Raw genomic sequence first — 18,573 nt, forward strand, 5'->3', positions numbered from 1 at the left:
ACAGGGAGATTTTCGTAATCAGTCCAACCAAAGAGAGTCCCCCTTTTACCCCTCCTGTAACTTTATTGATTACATTGTGATGCAGGGAAGGCCTGGGAACGCCATGCAGCGTTATGCAGGGTAGCAGCTGGCTCCCTGCCCACTCTAATCCACAAGCTTACTGCTCCAGCACAATCAAGCTCTGGAGACAGAGACCATTTCACTGGAGTTTGGGGAGGAGGATCCTTATTCTGTCAGCCAGATAGTCTCTGTCCCGTTGACTTTGTTGTGTAAATGTTATGACATGCACAATGTTTATGGGCAATTCATATACTCTTCCCTTTCTCTTTATATGTCTTCTTTTCAATTCTCCCAGGACTCCCTTTCATGGTCAGAAAAGATGAGCTTGGTGCTGCTGAACATATAGTTCATTCTGCAAATATTACTATGCAATATGGACAACAGAGGTCACTGTGTATTACTCCCGACACACTGCCAGCCTCCTAGTAAAATCAGCTTTCTGTATGTTGAATCAGTCTAACTTCTGTATCACAAGACAGTGTGACACTTATTTCACAGTGGACATGATTAATATACTGAGTTCAAAGAATGATCTTTATTTGGAGAAAAAAATACATTTAAAGACCATACAGCTATTAAAGTACAGGTACTCATAGCACAACAATCATGGTAGTAAAAATTGCATAGGTCTTTGAACCGGTTTCCTGGAAATAATTACAGAAATACATTCACTACAACCAACTCTATATGGTAGAAATAACAGAAATGGTGCACAACACAAGAAAAAAACATTTGAGTGAAGAAAGCTCTCCAGCACAGATGGCTATGCTTGGGAAAACCCCCCAAATAAAACAGAGAACTGCATCAGACCTAAAAGAAAGGAATGGGGGGGAAATAAATGAAGAGATGGAACTGTGGAGGATGTTTACATACATTCAGACCAGACGGGGCGTTTGAAGTTGGTCATAGTTAATTCTCTGCTTTAGAGTGGCAGAGCAGACACCACCTCGCTCCAGCCTCTTTTTTATGGCTTTAGAAAGGAGAAGAGAGACAGCTGGAGTTCTGGCTCAGAGCATTTATTTACTTCTCCCTGTGGCAAAGTAAAAGTTATCCACAAAGAGAGCCGGTGAATGGCTCACCCCGGGTAGTCTTGCCCTACGTTCTCCTTTGTGTACCTTAGTTTAAAGCTAAAGCATTCTGTATTTGTTTCTTTTCATCAATGGAAAGAAGGCCTTTAAGCAAAGGGATGGCGCCGGTGTGGTGGTGGTGACTATGTGCTTCGATATGGCGATTTAAGACGTATGAATGTGAAGGAACGATCGACCTTTGGCTATGTTAAGGGGAGCAATACAAGGTTTGGTTTTGGAGGTACTGACATAAATACTTTTATCCTAAGAATGCCTTTCCTTAAAAGGGCAAGGCAGGACAAGTAACCTGACCCAAAGCCAAACTCAAAATATTACAGAGAATTAAATAACAGATGTGGCAGCTTGTTTTAGGAGAGCACTAATAAACCTGACTTGACTGATATGTCAAAATCAGGAAGAGGACAGGGTCTTTGAAAAGGGTATAAAAACTATCATCAGAGGATGGGAGAGGTTTCCATGTTGAATACAAATGGATTTGTACTGTAAAATATTCAGCTGGATGTCAAAATGAATGAAGCCAAGATCACAAGGGAATGAATATCTGGGACACACTCCAGTCACATTGCCTACGTACATCCTCCTTCCTCTTAAAAGTCCCCGGACAAGTAAAAACTAGAAGAAGATTTATCTAACCTAGGCTAATTCTGCTGCTCTGTATTTATTCTCACGATCTTCAAAACAATATGCAGTTGTGACCATTACAAAGTTTTGTGCCAAATAGATCAATCCTGTCCAGTTGGTATTGAAGCACAATTTCATACAAAACAGAGGTTTTGGCTGTGGGTGGCGCTCCCTTTGAAATGCTGAAAGCTGAACACAGAGCCTTTCTAGAGCCTGAGGCATTGATCGTTAACAGAACAGAATTATGCATTTCAATCCATGAGATGAGGTATTTCATTAATATTTACCAACTTGATCAAATATGTTTCAAACAGTGTTTTAAAGCGGCAATCTGCAGTTGTAACAATAACCAAGCGTCCTCGCAGCCCTTTTCGGTAAAAAGCCGAGGGGATGGGCTGGAGAAATGTAACCAATCTGAAATTCATAGACAGAGCTATGACCATCCCAAATTATAGTTTTAACCATGTTTTGAGGCTATATAGTGTTTCTTTACATTTACTTTATTTACAAACATTGGAGTAAAACAAGCTTATATTTTGGGTTCTGATGGGGTACGACAGTTGAACTAAGCTCATGACGCATTTCTAAGTTATTTTCTTAAAGAATCAATAGGTACATATTATTCATTTATAAGTCCAAAAATGGATGTAGCAACTGCAGATCACCCCTTTAAAGTTTTATTTTGTACAAACAACATTTTCAATCCCGGACTTAAATGAATTGCTTTTGATGCAGGGTAAAGCAGACAGATCATATCCCAAGAAAATAACATGATTCACAAAGTTTGAAAGAGACAACTGGAGAGCTGGATATCACTGCTATAATGTTCAACTGGGCTCTCTTTTCAAAGGATAATGCACTCCGATTCCATTCACAGGCATGCTGTCGAAAAGAGTATATTGCAGAGACTACCCTCTAGTGGCAGAAAATAGTTATTTCGCCAACAACTATTTTGTTACTTTAGCAAATACAGTCAACAAAGAGCCAAGGAAATTACATGGGATAAGTATTAAAATCATTTGAGAATAAAAATGCTATTCGTATTTGATTTCCCTCAACAACAGAGATGACACCTACAACAGACTAACTGCAATACCTTCACAAGTGTCACACTGAAGACAAATTCTTTGTTAATATACAAAGACTTGAAGCTGATGTTAGGATACAAAATGATCTGTTAAAGACAATTAAATAGAGGAATCGATATCTGGTAACTGCATTAAGCTTTTTTTAAGTATGTTATAAAACTCAAATAAGTGTGTAATTCTTTACAATGTATTATTGCTTTCTAAAGAAAACTAAATAAATGTAATACAAAAATAATATGTAGTAAACCACCTTCAATGTGATGACATTTAAGGACCTTAAGGTTGACATTCACATTATTTTATTGTCACAGATGAACATACCATTTTAAAAGAGATGGGTCCAATTCAAATCTTCTGAATCACGACCTGGAATTTACCTGTGTGAGAACACAAAAGGTGGTAATATTACTTAAATAGACAAACGTCTGACAAAGTATACACATATTATGCACCTTTTCATTAAAGAAGCTACATGTAATATTTTTGCATTATAAATTCAGTAAATGTCTAATATATCTACAGTAATAGTGGAATTATACTATTTCACAACATTCCCCCCCAAAAAAAAGTTTTGGGCCCACACAAAATTGCATTCTAATGGTGCAGCCTTCTTATTGTTCAACGAAAGACTGACCAGCTCTTGTTGTCAAATTAACTGGGTCTGAGCGGCACGCTAACCGATTACAATCCGTTAGCGCGTGGTACTTATACAAATCGCTCAGCCTCAGTCAATTTGACAAGATATTTGATGGCCACAAAAATATTACATGTAGCTCCTTTAACAATGGAAAAGGAATCACTGAAGTGCTTCAGGTTCTGCACCAAGCTGATAGATAGTCTGCTCAGAACTCACCAGTGTTGGTATCCAAAGAGGACCCATATAGAAAGTGCCTCTAACGGCTGTTTCAATAGAAACTGCTGAAACGCTATCTTAGCATGTCAAGCTAACTACGTAGAAACACCTGGTCGTCTGAAGTTGCTGATCTGTGCATGTGCAGTACAGCACTCCTTTGAAATAAAGTAGTTTTTGACAAATATGGAATTGTGTAATTTTGTTACTTTCGTGGCTATGTAATGAAGACACAATCAGCTCTTTAAGAAACTCTAAAAAGGGATGAGTTTGTCACTCAGCTAGCCAAAGTCCTGCCCTGGTCTGCTTAACAACCTTTACAGGAAGTGCCTGTCACTGAACACTCTCTGATTTGAAACCTCTCTGTAGTATCGGTAATGTTTGGTGTGGTATGATGGTATATGATAAATGATGATGATAAAAGAGACTCACATGAGGGCATTAGGGAGACCTCAGCTGTCACCACGCAGTCCATTCCCAGGTTAGACAAAGCTCCTCTCACCAATCCACAGGAGTATGCCAGATACTGTGGCGAAACATACCAGACAGTTACGGCTGAACATTTGCTTCTGAGTTAAATCACTGAAGGCCTATATTTCAATCTATTTAGCTGAATATTCTAGATTAATGCTAAACCTAGGGCCAAATTGGTGTGCAAGCATTTGTTCCATCCAAGTACTAACATGCAAACTTTAACTTATCAAGTTTAACCTGGCGTTAGTGCCGGGCTGGAACAAATGTGTTCCCAGCCTGCGTCCACAGAACCAGGATTTAAGACCACTGTTGTAGAACGATAAATGACCGGGTCTACTTTTTTTAAACGATTGGATGTCTTACTTTTGGAGCTTCCTCAAGGTACTGCTTCCCGCTGGAAAACTGTGTCAAGAGTGCAAACTTGTTGTCTTGCAAAACATAAGTACCCTGTGTAGAAATAAGAAAGACAGACCATGAATATTAGGGAGGAAGGCCATGTGTAATGTGGTACATCAGCAGCTGTATTCCTAAACTAAAGTGCTTTATTTTTCAAACATGGGCACACCTGGTGGTTTGTCCTAAGGTTGTCAATTTGCTTTCTGAAGACATTTATCCAGAAGTCTTTACAGATAAATTTCATGATATCCAAGTCATCTTTGAAGCTGGGCGAATCTTTTGTAAACCTGGAGGATCAGAAAACACACAAGGTTAGCCTACATATATTGAGGATGTCCTTCAGGTAACACCATTTCAATCAGGTAATGTGATACTAAAGTACTTAAAGGTGGAACTTAGGTCAAACTGAAATACAGGGCATATGCAATAGCGAAAACTGTTGTACTACCTTTCTATAAGCCCCTGTCCTACTCTGAAGCCCATGCCTTCCAGAGTGGACACACAAGTAGCCCTATCCTGTGGAGAAAAAAACCCCATAAATAACTAGATGTGACAACAATGGATTCAACAAACACACCTTTTGATGATGACCAAGCTTTCAAACAATGTTGAGTGGGTATGTCAGGTGGCTGTCTAGTGACGTTACGGGCTTAACCTACCTTGTCCATCTCCCCTCTCGAGGCTTGGTCTTTGTAAATATGGGACACCATCTCCATGTGGAGGAACTCAAAGAGTACGTCGTCGGCCATGTCTGAAATAAAATAAAAAATCTTAATACCAAATGACAGGCAACGTTCTCTAGCTGACTGACAAACGTATAAAACATGCAAGCTAAATGATCCTGGTAACGTTACAGTGGTGGAGAACATCTAGCTAGCTAACGTTAGCTAGTGCTTGAAACTGCGGGCAATGCTTTCTTCTAAATTAAAATATAATTTGCTATCTATGTGCAATCAATATGATCACATATTGCTAACGCATGTAAATCCAACAAACTACCTATTTTACAGCTCTGGTTTGAGTTACTTTCCGCTAAATTGCTCACGATGTAAACAAAGCGTTACTTCCTGACTACGGAAGCTGCGAAGGAGGCACAACTTTGCTTAGGCGTGCTGAAGGACAGAAATAGTTGGATGACTGATTACAGGAAGAAAGGCTAAACGTTTTTATTTAGTGTTTTGTTCAAAAGAAAAAACAGTCAGACACTATGAATTGGTTAATAGGGTCACCAGCTAGGCCAACAATGCAAATAGTTTGTTTCTTCATGCAGCTCAGTTTATGTGAAATTCCCTTATTCATATTTTAAGAGCATCAGAAACTATGCATTGGTTAATAGGGTCACCAGCTAGGTCAACAATGCAAATAGTTTGTTTCTCCATGCAGCTCAGTTTATGTGAAATTCCCTTATTCATATTTTAAGAGCATCACATAATTTCAATGCATGTCCTTTTAATTTGACAGGTTATATCAGGACAGAGATGTGTTTTCAATTGGTGAGGTGATGCACATTTTCAGTCTGGGAACACACAAAAAGTAAAAATAAACACAATTCATGTTTTATTGAATATCTTCTCATTTTAGGCTACCTTTTGTTACAGCTTCAATGTTATGGGCGGCAGGTAGCTTAGTGGTTAAGAGCGTTGTGCCAGTAACCGAAAGGTCGCTGGTTCTAATCCCAGAGCCGACTAGGTGAAAAATCTGTCGATGTGCTCTTGAGCAAGGCACTTAACCCTAATTGCTCCTGTAAGTCGCTCTGGATAAAAGCGTCTGCTAAATGACTAAAAGTATATTGGTATTCTGGTATTGCTTAGAGTTATTAGAGTATACTACAAAACAGTTTGGAGATCTTGGACTATCTGAGGCTGAAAAAGGGCACTCAAATAGTTGTCCTGCAAAAAAAGCTTGCGTTTGAAATAAATGTACATCATATTTTCCTTTTGAAGAAGGACATTGCAACATGCATTTCTAATTCCAAAATGGCTAAAGCTACTGATGCAATTTGCAATTACGCAATTCATATATAAAATCAGTCTTTAATTGTATGTTTAATTCTTCACTTTTAAAAATACAATAGTATCAATTACATTTTCATACACGTTTCAGTCCATAAATAAGACTGTGTAGCTCAGTTGGTAGAGCATGGCGCTTGCAACACCAGGGTTGTGGGTTTGATTCCCACGGGGGACCAGTATGAAAAAAAAAAATTATGCACTCAGTAACTGTAAATCGCTCTGGATAAGAGTGTCTGCTAAAATGTACAAACATGTACTATCATCCCAAGTATGCCTCTTTTTATTGTACTAATTTGGACTAGGTTTAATGTCAAGGTGCATACATTACACTAAGTAACTCAATATCAATGGACTTGATAAAAGTTCTGATAGAAGCTGGAAGTCATGTATTAAAATTACTTTTGGAGAGGGTGAAAATTGTCTTAAAGTCCCAGTGAGGTCAAAAACGTGATTTTTGGTGAAGTTGGCATAATACTGTGAAATTGTGAAAATTATGATAATGCCCTTTTAATGGAAGAGCTGTTTGAAAAGACCGCCTGAAATTGGCCATGTTGACAGCGTTCCCCAACCCCTCCCCGTTTTATGACTAGTCGTTCAGTACAACATCGTTTCCATTCAATTGAATGTTCCAGAATGAAAAAACGTACTGAACGCAGCCCAAATTCCAAACCTTTCTGCCAATAACAACTAATTTTCTGTTTTCCCCTCCCCATTCAGACCACTCCCAGACAGTCCTAGCAAAATTCTTGCTTAAGACAGGTAACAAATTACAAGCAAAACATGCCAAATTGCAGTACTGCCAATATGTAGTAATACAATTCCAAGACACAAATGAAGTGATCTCAAAATCAAAAAAACATGTTGGATGAGTCTCTTCTGAGATTGCAAATGTAGACTTCATTACTATATTGCACTTACACACTACTGTACCTCTCATCTTCAGCAACGCTAAAGAAAAGTAAAACACATTCTCTGGCCTAAATTAAAGCAGCCATGTGTGTCCATGACTATGCAAAGAGCTGTGCAAATGGAGTTCTACAAAGTCCCTGTTTAAAACAAGTCTTCATTTAGGAAATGTAGTTACCAAAATATGTTTAGCAAAGAGAACATTTAGGAAAGAGGAGAAATTTGGATAAAGCCTTTGCTTGACCAGCTTCCACATAAATGTGTATGAGTTAATCAAACACAATTACGTCCTCATGAAAGTGTGCTTTTTCCTAGTAAGGAAACATACATTTAAACATAATTTGGGGAATCTAGCAGGTCTCAGTGGATGATTGCTGGCAAATTGGAATCTCTCTCCTTGACTAGATTAAATAAACCTCTGCACTATGGTTTGTCAAAATTATCTAGATAGTAGACTTTAAAATATATCTGATTAAAACATCAGATTATTCACTTCTGCACATTAAAATATTTGGACATGACAAAATTAAACTGAAGAGTCCCTCATAAATGTAAGCACCCATATATTTTTTCTTCTACTCTTCGAAAAAAAAAGGTTATATCTAAAACCTAAAACGGTTCTTCGGCTGTCCCCATAGGAGAATCCTTTTTGGTTCCAGGTAGAACCCCTTCGGTTCCAGGTAGAACACTTTTGGGTTCCATGTAGAACCCTTTTCACAGAGAGTTCTACATGGAACACATAAGTGTTTTACCTGGAACCAAAAAGGGTTCTACCTGGAACCTAAAAGGGTTCTACTATGGGGACAGCTGAAGAACCCTTTTGGAACCCTTTTTTCTAAGAGTGTATGCTTTCCTCTGTCAGAGCACTGTATGTTCCACTACTGGATGAAGCTTCAAGAGCACTCACTTGTGCTGGCACTTGTTTGAGAGTCCGTTAAACAGAACACCCTTCTGTGGGGAAGGGGGAAGCTGCTCTGAGGGGTATGGTATTTGAGGTTCAGGCCGCCCATTGTCTGAGGGCTGAGGGTTGGGTGTGTCACTAGTTGAGTTCTCATCCCTGGAGGGTGATCCTTTGTGGACCTCCAACAGAGAGACCGTCCAGGAGGGAGATGTAGGCTGTGAGGGGGAGGCCTTGCATGAGCACGGTTGGTGTCCCTGGGTTTGGACCTGTTCCACTCCTCTCAGGATGCGCACCAGGGAGTTGTGGACCTGCTGGCTGATAGGAGTGTCACTCTCTTCGGGTTCGGTCTTGACATGGCGGCCTGTGGAGAAGTTGGAGAGCTGCTCCAGGACCTCTATCTGTCGGTCCATCATACCCAGCATGCTGCAGTGGAAGGCCCTTTGCTCAGCGAGCTGTTCCCCTAGCTGATGGTTCAGGATGGTGAGCTGCTGGAGGATCAGGGTGCTGGTGTCCTCACAAGTGCCTGTAGAGAAATGAACAGCAGGACAACTTGTATTTGTTTTAGGTTATCGCTGTAATATCTATTATCCAAAGCTTTAAACAATTGATAAATACAAAGTAATTCCAACAGATTAATTACATGATATTAGTTCAAAATAACACATTAATTACATAGAATATAGGTGGTCATGTAGCCACTCTAAACTCATCAGTTATAAAAGCACTCACCAATTTCATCTTCTGGACTGCAGCTAGTGGGGTCACTAGATCCCTCACCATCATGTAAAGAGGGTACTGAATGTGGCTCACTCTTCACTGGGTAAAGATACTCTCCAGACAGACCCAAAGTCATAATCTCTTCTGACTTCAGGGCCCAGCCCGGAGTGCTGACGTTGGCCTCTTCTGGGATGGCGTTAGTCTCGTCTCCTTCTCCATCTAGAGCTGGAGCCAGGCTGTCCTGCCAAGGGGCCACAGAGTCGGGCTGAGCAACATCACCTGGGAAGAGAGAGAAGAAGAGTGAGCAGAGCAGGCCAACACAAAGCATACACTTCTTTACAACTATTTAATGTCACATAATAAATGTATAATAATCCTAAAGCCAGAAAGTAGTACCATCAGTATGATCCTCCATGTCCAAAGGGGTCAACACCACCATATTGTGTCCATCTGCAATGCCTTGATCTGGGGCCCCCACCCGGGCCCTCCTGGCCAGCATGCGGTCCAGCATACGGAAGTAACGGAACGCCTCGATGGTAGACAGGCGTGCAGCGGGGCTACGATATCCTGCCATCTTGATCTTGCGGTACTTGTGCTTCAGGCTCTTCCAGCGGTTGCGTATTTGGTTGACGGTGAAGTGGATGTCCTGCTTGGCCAGGCTGTAGCGCAGGCGGCGGAAGTGTGAGTCATTGCGCTGGCGCTTCTTATCCAGCTCATGCACCAGGTCCAGCTGCTCGATGAGGGCCAGCATGGCGAAGGTGTCCGACTCTGTCCACCACTTGTTGGGCCTCCTCTCACTCAGGTCCATGGTCTCTCCCTCCCCTCACTGGGTGTACCTGCTCTGGTAACAGCCCCCTAGGCTCCTCCTGGTTGGAAGTAAACAAGAACACATGGAAAGAGGTTGAAGTACTCCACCATAATTAGGCTAATGTAATTTCTGTACATAACAGGTAGACTGAGGGGTAGCCGAATTATTATGATAAAATGCCCTGATATAAATGTTAGACTTTCTATTCAAATATATATTTTTATCAATATGCATCAAAGAGCAGCATTCAAGTTGCATTAAAATAAGCTAGTATTCAAGACAGAAACATTGTTTGTTTTTTTATATCAAATGTATATGACAACCTCACTATGGGAGAATAAATGAGTCAAGACAGCATCCAAAATGGATACTGGATATAAATGACAGAAATACATTGTGACATAAACCACTCCAGAGATGTTCATTACAATATTCACACAAGAGTACAGTGACAGTTTCTTCTCCAGTCCCTTTGAAGTTCACCCAACAGCAAATCACGACTTTCCCACGTCAATTCCACTCAGATGAGACATGATGAGCTGAGTAGTATGTGTGCAATGTGAATTCATGCAGACATTCAGGAACATAACGCTGTCTTCTACAACAACAAAAAATACATATGCAATAGTCTTTCCCTTTTGGTACAGTTAATTACTTGAAATAACACTGATACTGGAAATGACAGATAACTACATCACACACCATACAGTCAGACTCATTTAAAAATAGCTAACTAGTCATCAATAGTCTGACCACTGACAACCTAACTACTAGCTAGCACTGGTTAGTTGACAGGTCCAGTGCCACTGCTGACAGTGGCCGTAGCTGGGTGGTTGCAGTGGCCATCACTGGCGAATGCTGCCGATGAAGAATGTAATTTCTTACAGAACACTGCGGCCATGTCTTAGTGCATCGGTCAACATTTTTTTTCATACACAAACTATTGTTTTAAGTTAATAACCATAAAATAGCGCTTACTGTTAAAGCTACAGATTGCACTTCATACCTTCATCTCAAAATATTTTACGCTGCGTCGAGGAAGCTTGCTTGCGTCGCGATCATATGGGGTTTGTTGACATCAATTGGCTTCTTCGACTTTGCAGCCGACAGTTGGGGAGACTGCCGACTGATTGATCTACAAATCACCGTGCGTCATAAATAACGACTCATTATTATTTGTAGATCAGGCAGTCAGTCACCATTTACCCATGATACATCACGGTTTTGATGCTCTCCAACACGGCCAATGACTGTACATGGTTGACGTTCCCAATGTCACATGTCGTTCGATCTGTACTCTGATTTGTCAAGAATCGTACTGCATACTCATGAGGGTCAGTCTGTACGAGCAGCTGCGTAAACTCTCAGATCTACAAATCATGTAAATTTTCAATTGAAAAGGATTTAACAGATTTTAGTTGTAAAGATTAGCGAATTTGTGCAGTACTTAGTTTGGGCCAACCCTCGTGAGTGAGCGTTTTGACTGACTTTCCGTTGCTCATGTGATTATTTTTTGCAGGACTGTGGAGGTATGAGAATTTGTTTTACATACATTTTATGAATATTATGAATAATAGCAGGCTAGCTATCTACATTCGCATTGGTGATTTGATTTACTTTTTTTAATGTAGTTTTTTAAATGTAGATTTAATGTAGATTGATTAACATAACATGCCAAATAGTTACATCTAATAACATGTTATTAAAAGGGGGGCAAATTTCGATGGGTATCATCTCGTGCTAAAAATGATTTGGGATAGCGCCCAATTGTGGAGTGAGGCACATTCCGATGGGCAGCCAGGCATCATCTGATGATGCAACAGTTCCGTTAAATAATACCATTAGAACATACCTCCCTGTTCCATGAAACTATGCCTCCCCATATAACATTATAGTTTCTACTTCCTACTGTAGGCCTTCACAGTTCTCTTGTGTATTTAGGTGGTGTGGAATGGCAAGTGACAAATACCAGATAGTAGTGCAAGGGGAGGCGTCAGAGACCGACTCAGATGATGAGGTGTACATCACCTCCCTCTCTCCACATTCAACTGCCGGAGGGCAAAAGGTACCAGGGGAAGCATCTGAGACTGACAGCGAGGGGGAGGTTGAGAAAGCACGGAAATGTGTCATTGCTGCAAGCTCTGAAAACCCACAAATATTACGCAAGGACTTAACTCCGCTGCTTGTGATCAGAGATAACCCTGACATTCAGTCCGTGGTAGAGGACAGGGTTGTGTCTAGGCCTGAGGAGAGTGGGCTCTACTACAACACTTTACTCCAGCAGAAATTACAGGAGAGCAATGCACATCTGTGCACGGATGTGTCCCAGACTATCAAACAGGTGTATGGCAATGCCACAAAGGAGATACGCATGGCCACAACCCACCTGAACAGCTCCCAGAACGGCATCATCAACGCCTCCCATAGCATCCGACTCATTCTGGAGGACCTCAAGTCTGTCTCAGAGAAAATAGACATTATCACCAGCTGCTATCTGCTCCCCGATATTACCTTCCCCTCCTCTCCCACTACCCCTATTCCCGGACAGTGATGTTCCTTATGATGTTCCTCATTCAATGTTTTCATATGTCTTATGTCTTAAACAATGGACAGGAGTATCGATATTTGTAAACAGCACTTGGATTAGGTGAATAAATTATGCATGCCATTATACTATAGCTGCTCCATGTTATTCTGATAATATTCAGATCGCTTATTCATTGTAGTTGGTCATAACAAAGGATGCTTATTGCTCTCGATCATACATTCAAGTATTTAGCTGTTCACATTCACAACCACATGAGATGTCTTGTCAATCGCTGTCTTTTCTAATGTACCAAACCCTGTAAGGCCTTGTGCACAGCCCACTCTTGTGGTGTAAGCAAGGCACTGCAAGTGATGGGACCGCTGTGGTAATTTTTGCATAGGCCTAGAGTTGAAGAAACTACAGAATCCCCATTAACAAAATTATGACAACATTGAATTCTAGGTTGTTATCATTTTGCATTACTGTAGTCACATGTCAGTCATTGAACTGCAATAGGCCTCTACTTCAGAGAACATTGATGGAAGAGTTTAATCTTCCCAAAGATATAGAAAGTGTTATAAAATTGAAGATACTTTTTTATCCAATGGGATTCTGGAGGGTTTGACCAGCCATTATTTTTGCAGAGTCACTGACATGTCATGTGAGACTAAGCATTTGGCTTGGCTCCCAGGAAGTGCGAACTGAAAGTGATCCATTCTCCCAAGGTCATCTGAAGAGCATGTCTGATCTCACTGCTGCTCCCATAAACTAGAGATGCTCCATCGAGTTGATTCTCTGTCAACAGCTGCTGGTATTTCCCTGGAAGGTTCAGCTTCTCCATCTAGAGGACAATGCCGACATGACATTGTGAGACACATTGATATATGTATTAGGTACACCACACCCATCTAGTACCGGGTCGGAACCCCTTTGCCTCAAGAACAGCCAACATTTTTTGGGGAATGGAAATGTTGCTCAGTTGGTATAAAGGGACCAAAGTGTGCCAGCGTTGACACCAGGCAGGATGGGACCATGGACTCATGCTACTTATGCCAAATCCTGACTGCCATCGGCATGTCGCTACGGGAACCGGGAATCGTCGATCCAGGCAATGTTTTTCCAAATTGTCCAGTGTTGGTGATCATGTGCCCACTGGAGCCGCTTCTTCTTGTTTTTAGCTGAAACGTTCCTGTAACGGCGGTACATTCATGCTGCGAACAGCCCGTTCCATCTCATCCCAAAGATGCTCTATTGGGTTGAGGTCTGGGAACCGCGCAGGCCACTCAAGTATTCTGAACTCGTTGTCATGTTCCAGGCAATGTTTTTCCACAACACAATTGCCCAGTGTTGGTGATCACGTGCCCACTGGAGGCGCTTCTTGTTTTTAGCTGATAGGAGTGGAACCCGGTGTGGTCGTCTGCTGCAATAGCCCATCCGTGACAAGGAACGACGAGTTGTGCGTTCCGAGATGCCGTTCTGCACACCACTATTGTACTTCGCCGTTATTTGTCTATTTGGGGCCCGCCTGTTAACTTGCACGATTCTTGCCATTCTCCTTCGACCTCTCTCTTCAACAAGCTGTTTTCGCCCACAGGACTGCCACTGACTGTATGTTTTTTTAGGGCATCCGTTTCTGAGATACTGGATCCGGTGCGCCTGGCATCGACGATCATACCACCCTCAAAGTCGCTTAGGTCACTCGTTTGGCCCATTTTAACGTTTGATTGAACAGTAACTGAATGCCTCGATGCCTGTCTGCATGCTTTATATAGCAAGCCACGGCCACATGACTCACTGTCTGTAGGAACGATACATTTTTGTACCTAATAAACTGGCCGGTGAGTGTACATAGGACATGCAGACCTATGTGTGTCTCTCCTCACATGGAATGTGAAGGTGTTAGATGTATCACACTGCACATTCTATATTTGACTCAGTGTCCAGTGGGCCCCCATAGTGGTCTACAGCCAACAGACATACTGAATTCTGCATAGGCCTAGAGTTGAAGAAACTACAGAATCCCCATTTATTAACAAAATGATGACAACATTGAATTCTAGGTTGTTATAATTGTGCATTGCTGTATTCACGTCAGTCATTTTGAATGGTGCCATTGGACATGGTTGGTCGTCATTGTAATGGGCACCGGGGGTTAATGGAAAAGGTTATGGCGTGTGGGAAGTTACACCATTTGCGATGGCTCGCAAGGGACTGTACCGAATGCATTCTGCTGCTATGAATGCCAAGCTTGTGAGCTGAGCGCTATTAGCACACATCACTCCTGAAACAGAAAATGTCAAGGTAACTGACTTGGCATTTTCCCGTGTTAACAAGTACACAATAGCAGACTGAGGGACACTGTCAAACATTTATTTGACGGGAGTATTGGGTTCTGTTGTGACTGATCTGTCTGATACAAAAGTGTAACATTACGCAATTCATTTTATACACGAATGGACTTAGCTATATGAGTTATGTAAATACCATAATAATTATGTATACATGACACTGTATACTGACCTCCATGATATACTAGCCTATATCATAAAATAATTCAAACAGCATAATGATTTGTATGTTTAACATACCTCTTTGCAGATGTCCTCTGTGCTCATACTGATAACTGTCTCTCAGGCTGACTCCCCCTCTAATCCAAGCCAGTTTTTCTTTAATGGATTGGTCCAGGTTGACTGTACACAGTCTGAACTGATCAACATCCTTCAGAGTAAACTGGAAGTCCACCTTAAGGAACCTTTCAAACAGCTCAGGGTCTCCAGACGATCTCTGAGCATGTGGAGCTCCAGTCTGGTCTCACTGAACACCTCCCATAAGGTCCTGGCATGGTTGATATCACCGTCAGCGCCATCAATGCCAGCCCTCTGCTGGCGGTCCTCTGAGCATTGCAGGATCCAGCTCAGACGGCAGGGCCAGAGGTTGGCCATCACCACCCAGGCAGAAAGGTCTTTAGCTTTGGAGAGACCCCCGTAATTCATAACATCCATGACGATGACTGTCACCCTTACAGAGTATTATCCTTCTCATATGCACATGGTTTCCCATAAGATAAACATGAAGAGGGCTGCATTTGGTATATATGGCGTGTAATGCCTCATTTGTTAGCGCCTTGACTTTCTTGGCCCAGATCTCCCAACGGACGCCATTTTCTAGTACCTCAGCCTCGCTTTTGCCCTTTCTAATGAAGGGCACAAGGCTGTCATCAAGCCTTCCTTTTTCAAATGCAGAGAACTTCCCAGCTCTGTGTTTTCCTCTCTTAATAACTTTCCAGTCAGACTAGATGGCTGTCAGCGAGGGTTTTAAAAGCTCTGCATTTGTATTGTATAGAGATACCGTTACAGTGTATTGCCAGGGTAGATAGTTTCCCCTGTGCCTGTTTCGTTGGTCGTTATTCCAGCGTATTTTGTGTAAAGAAGGAATCAATTCTCTATTCGGTGATTACCCTCCTGCGCCTGACTCCTTCCATCACACTCATCACAGAATCACCCACCCGCTATGGAGTCAGCGGGAGAAGAGCGCATGCCTGGAGTCGTGGCACAATTCCAGGAGCAGTCTACGATGCTGGCCAGCTTGGGGGAAGCGATGGATCGGGTTCTTCAGGTCGTCCAACGCCTGGAGAGGACAGAACTCGATCTGTCAAGACCAGCTGGCCAACCGGATCCAGCCACCTACACCCCAGCACCCGTAGGGATCCAGATATCCCGACCACGGGCGTTCGATGGGACGGCGGCGCTCTGCCAAGGATTCCTCCTCCAATTGGAGCTTTACTTCCCCAGCATCAAGTCGGCGCCATCGGAGCGGGAGAAGATGTCCGTCCTCGTTTCCTGCCTCTGTGGGAAAGCCCTGGAGTGGGCCAACGCGGTGTGGAACAAAGGAGGAGTCGCGTTGGAGGACTACGGGGAGTTCGCTCGCCTTCTTCGGACGGTCTTCGATCACCCTCGGGCGAGCGGATGGCCCACCTGAAGCAGGGGACGATGACCGCGCAGGACTTCGTGTTGGAGTTTCGGACTCGGGCAGCGGGGTCCGGGTGGAACGAGCGGGCCCTGATCGACCATTTCCAGTGCCATCTGTGGGAGGACCTCCGACGGGATCTAGCCTGCCGGGACACCATGTTGTCCTTTACGAAACTGGTGGACATGGCCATTCGTTTGGACAACCTGCTGGCAGCCAGATGACGTCCTGGTAGGGGTCTGCCCGTTTCCAGCCCGGACGACTCGGATCCCGAGCTGATGGAGCTGGGTGGAGCTGCCGTCCGAGAGAGCGGAGGAAGACAGCGACAGTGCCACTCTGGTGGCACGAAGGGACAGTACACCACACGTCGTAGTCATCGTTCTTTTGGGCCTGGAGGCGGCAGGCAGGGCACTCTCGCATCACCCCAGGTATCGAACACCCACACTTGTTCAGAGCCCTCTGCTGCGCACTGTACCCTACCTATCCACTTTCCCGATCACATGGTAGTTCCCCAGTGTAAGGCGCTAGTCGATTCAGGCGCATCTGGGAACTTTATGGACAGGGCATTCACACGACTTCAAAGCATTTCATTGGTTCCCCTCTCCATTCCACTCCTCATCCGAGCACTTGATAGTTGACCATTAGGTTCTGGGTTTGTTACGGAAGTCACTATACCAGTCACCATGATCACCCAGGAGACACATTGTGAGCAGGTTATTTTTTCGATTATTGAGTCTCCTGCTTTCCCTGTGGTATTAGGTATCCCTTAGCTAGCACTCCACAACCCCACCTTCTCATGGCCGCAGAGGGCTCTCACGGGGTGGTCGCTAGAGTGTCAGGGTAGGTGTCTAGGTGTTTCCATTGGTGCAACCACGGTGGAAAGTCCAGACGGTACCTCCACCGTGCGCATTCCCCCCGAATACCTCGATTTGGCGCACGTGTTTTCTGCGACTAAATTACCACCTCATCGGGTGGGGGATTGCGCGATAAACCTTTGGGTAGACGCTGTACCTCCCAGGAGTCATGTGTACCCCCTGTCGCAGGCTGAAACGGAGACTATGGAAACATATGTCACCGAGTCCCTGGGCCAGGGTTATATACATCCCTCCACTTCACCCGTCTCCTCGAGTTTCTTCTTTGTGAAGAAGAAAGACAGCGGTCTGCGCCCGTGCATTGATTATCGATCACTGAACAAGGAGACGATTAGATTTACTTATCCTCTCACCCTCATTCCCTCAGTGATTGCATCAATGCATGGGGCACACTTCTTCACTAAGCTAGAACTCTAGGAGGCATACAACCTGGTGCGTGTTCGGGAGGAGGATGAGTGGAAGACAGCATTCAGCACAACAACGGGGCATTATGAATACCTGGTGATGCCCTAAGGTTTGATGAATGCTCCATCCGTCTTCCAGTCCTTTGTGAATGAGGTGTTTCGGGACATGCTTGGTCGTGGTGTGGTGGTCTACATCGATGACATCCTGGTGTATTCCGCAACGCGTGCCGAGCATGTGTCCCTGGTTCCCAAAGTGCTGGCCCGACTGTTGGAAATTACCTTTATGCCAAGGCAGAGAAGTGTATGTTTTTCCAGCAGTCTGTCTCCTTCCTCGGATACCGCATTACCACCTCCGGTGTGGAGATGGAGGGAGACCGCATTTCAGCCGTGCGTAATTGGCCGACTCCAACCACGGTTAAGGAGGTGCAGCGCTTCCTTGGCTTTGCCAACTATTATCAGAGGTTTATCCGAGGCTTTGGCAAGGTCGCAGCTCCCATTACATCCCTGTTGAAGAGTGGGCCGTCCCGGCTCCGCTGGACTGCTGAGGCTGACCTGGCCTTCGGAAGACTCCGGGGTCTGTTCACCTCAGCCCCGGTACTGGCCCAACCCGATCCATCACTACCGTTCGTAGTGGAGGTGGATGCGTCCGAGGTAGGGATAGGCGCTGTCCTGTCACAACACTCGGGCACGCCACCCAAGCTCCGCCCCTGTGCCTTCTTCTCTAAGAAGCTCAGCCCGGCGGAGCAGAACTACGACGTTGGTGATCGGGAGCTGTTGGCTGTTGTCCGTGACCGTGTGGAGGCATTGGCTCGAAGGGGCGAAACACCCTTTCCTCGTCTGGACGGACCACCGTAACCTGGAGTACATCCGGGCAGCGAGGAGG

General features: G+C 43.7%; 3 protein-coding genes across 8 annotated transcripts; 1 reads left to right on the plus strand and 2 right to left on the minus strand.

Annotated features, from left to right (window-relative positions):
• Positions 1 to 575: 575 nt before the first annotated feature.
• LOC121562314 (trafficking protein particle complex subunit 6b) lies at positions 576 to 5,681 on the minus strand. The gene is made up of 8 exons (XM_041874617.2): positions 5,577 to 5,681; positions 5,237 to 5,328; positions 5,026 to 5,093; positions 4,747 to 4,864; positions 4,545 to 4,628; positions 4,140 to 4,233; positions 3,179 to 3,234; positions 576 to 870 (listed from the first exon to the last, which is right to left on the minus strand). The coding sequence occupies exons 2-7, from the start codon at positions 5,324 to 5,326 to the stop codon at positions 3,203 to 3,205; spliced, it is 486 nt and encodes a 161-aa protein (XP_041730551.1). The 5' UTR covers positions 5,327 to 5,328; positions 5,577 to 5,681; the 3' UTR covers positions 576 to 870; positions 3,179 to 3,202.
• A 2,594-nt stretch (positions 5,682 to 8,275) lies between these two features.
• LOC121562325 lies at positions 8,276 to 15,302 on the minus strand. Of its 5 annotated transcripts, none has more exons than XM_041874635.2 (5): positions 15,037 to 15,302; positions 12,308 to 12,377; positions 9,510 to 9,979; positions 9,126 to 9,392; positions 8,276 to 8,919 (listed from the first exon to the last, which is right to left on the minus strand). In XM_041874635.2, the coding sequence occupies exons 3-5, from the start codon at positions 9,919 to 9,921 to the stop codon at positions 8,399 to 8,401; spliced, it is 1,200 nt and encodes a 399-aa protein (XP_041730569.1). In that variant the 5' UTR covers positions 9,922 to 9,979; positions 12,308 to 12,377; positions 15,037 to 15,302; the 3' UTR covers positions 8,276 to 8,398. The 5 variants fall into 5 exon arrangements, with proteins under 5 accessions (XP_041730569.1, XP_041730579.1, XP_041730584.1 ...); XM_041874645.1 differs by lacking the exons at positions 12,308 to 12,377; positions 15,037 to 15,302 and adding exons at positions 10,350 to 10,519; positions 10,928 to 11,116; XM_041874650.2 differs by lacking the exon at positions 12,308 to 12,377.
• Positions 11,377 to 12,592, plus strand: LOC121562358 (biogenesis of lysosome-related organelles complex 1 subunit 3-like). 2 transcript variants are annotated; one of them, XM_041874658.1, is made up of 2 exons: positions 11,377 to 11,450; positions 11,863 to 12,592. In XM_041874658.1, exon 2 carries the CDS (start codon positions 11,873 to 11,875, stop codon positions 12,470 to 12,472), a length of 600 nt encoding a protein of 199 aa, XP_041730592.1. In that variant the 5' UTR covers positions 11,377 to 11,450; positions 11,863 to 11,872; the 3' UTR covers positions 12,473 to 12,592. The 2 variants fall into 2 exon arrangements, with proteins under 2 accessions (XP_041730592.1, XP_041730601.1); XM_041874667.1 differs by having other exon boundaries at positions 11,400 to 11,450; positions 11,836 to 12,592.
• Positions 15,303 to 18,573: the final 3,271 nt, after the last annotated feature.

Source organism: Coregonus clupeaformis, chromosome 5, assembly GCF_020615455.1.
Source record: "Coregonus clupeaformis isolate EN_2021a chromosome 5, ASM2061545v1, whole genome shotgun sequence".
Classification (NCBI taxonomy): domain Eukaryota; kingdom Metazoa; phylum Chordata; class Actinopteri; order Salmoniformes; family Salmonidae; genus Coregonus; species Coregonus clupeaformis.

Coding starts and splice junctions, on each gene's coding strand:
- LOC121562325 (XM_041874650.2), bottom strand. CDS start 9,921: ATGGACCTGAGTGAGAGGAGGCCCAACAAGTGGTGGACAGAGTCGGAC. Junction 9,393..9,509: donor CATGGAGGATCATACTGATG/GTACTACTTTCT, acceptor CTCTCTTCCCAG/GTGATGTTGCTCAGCCCGAC. Junction 8,920..9,125: donor CAGTCCAGAAGATGAAATTG/GTGAGTGCTTTT, acceptor ATTTCTCTACAG/GCACTTGTGAGGACACCAGC.
- LOC121562314 (XM_041874617.2), bottom strand. CDS start 5,326: ATGGCCGACGACGTACTCTTTGAGTTCCTCCACATGGAGATGGTGTCC. Junction 4,234..4,544: donor ACCTTGAGGAAGCTCCAAAA/GTAAGACATCCA, acceptor GTTTCGCCACAG/TATCTGGCATACTCCTGTGG. Junction 3,235..4,139: donor GGTCTCCCTAATGCCCTCAT/GTGAGTCTCTTT, acceptor GTTCTCACACAG/GTAAATTCCAGGTCGTGATT.
- LOC121562358 (XM_041874658.1), top strand. CDS start 11,873: ATGGCAAGTGACAAATACCAGATAGTAGTGCAAGGGGAGGCGTCAGAG.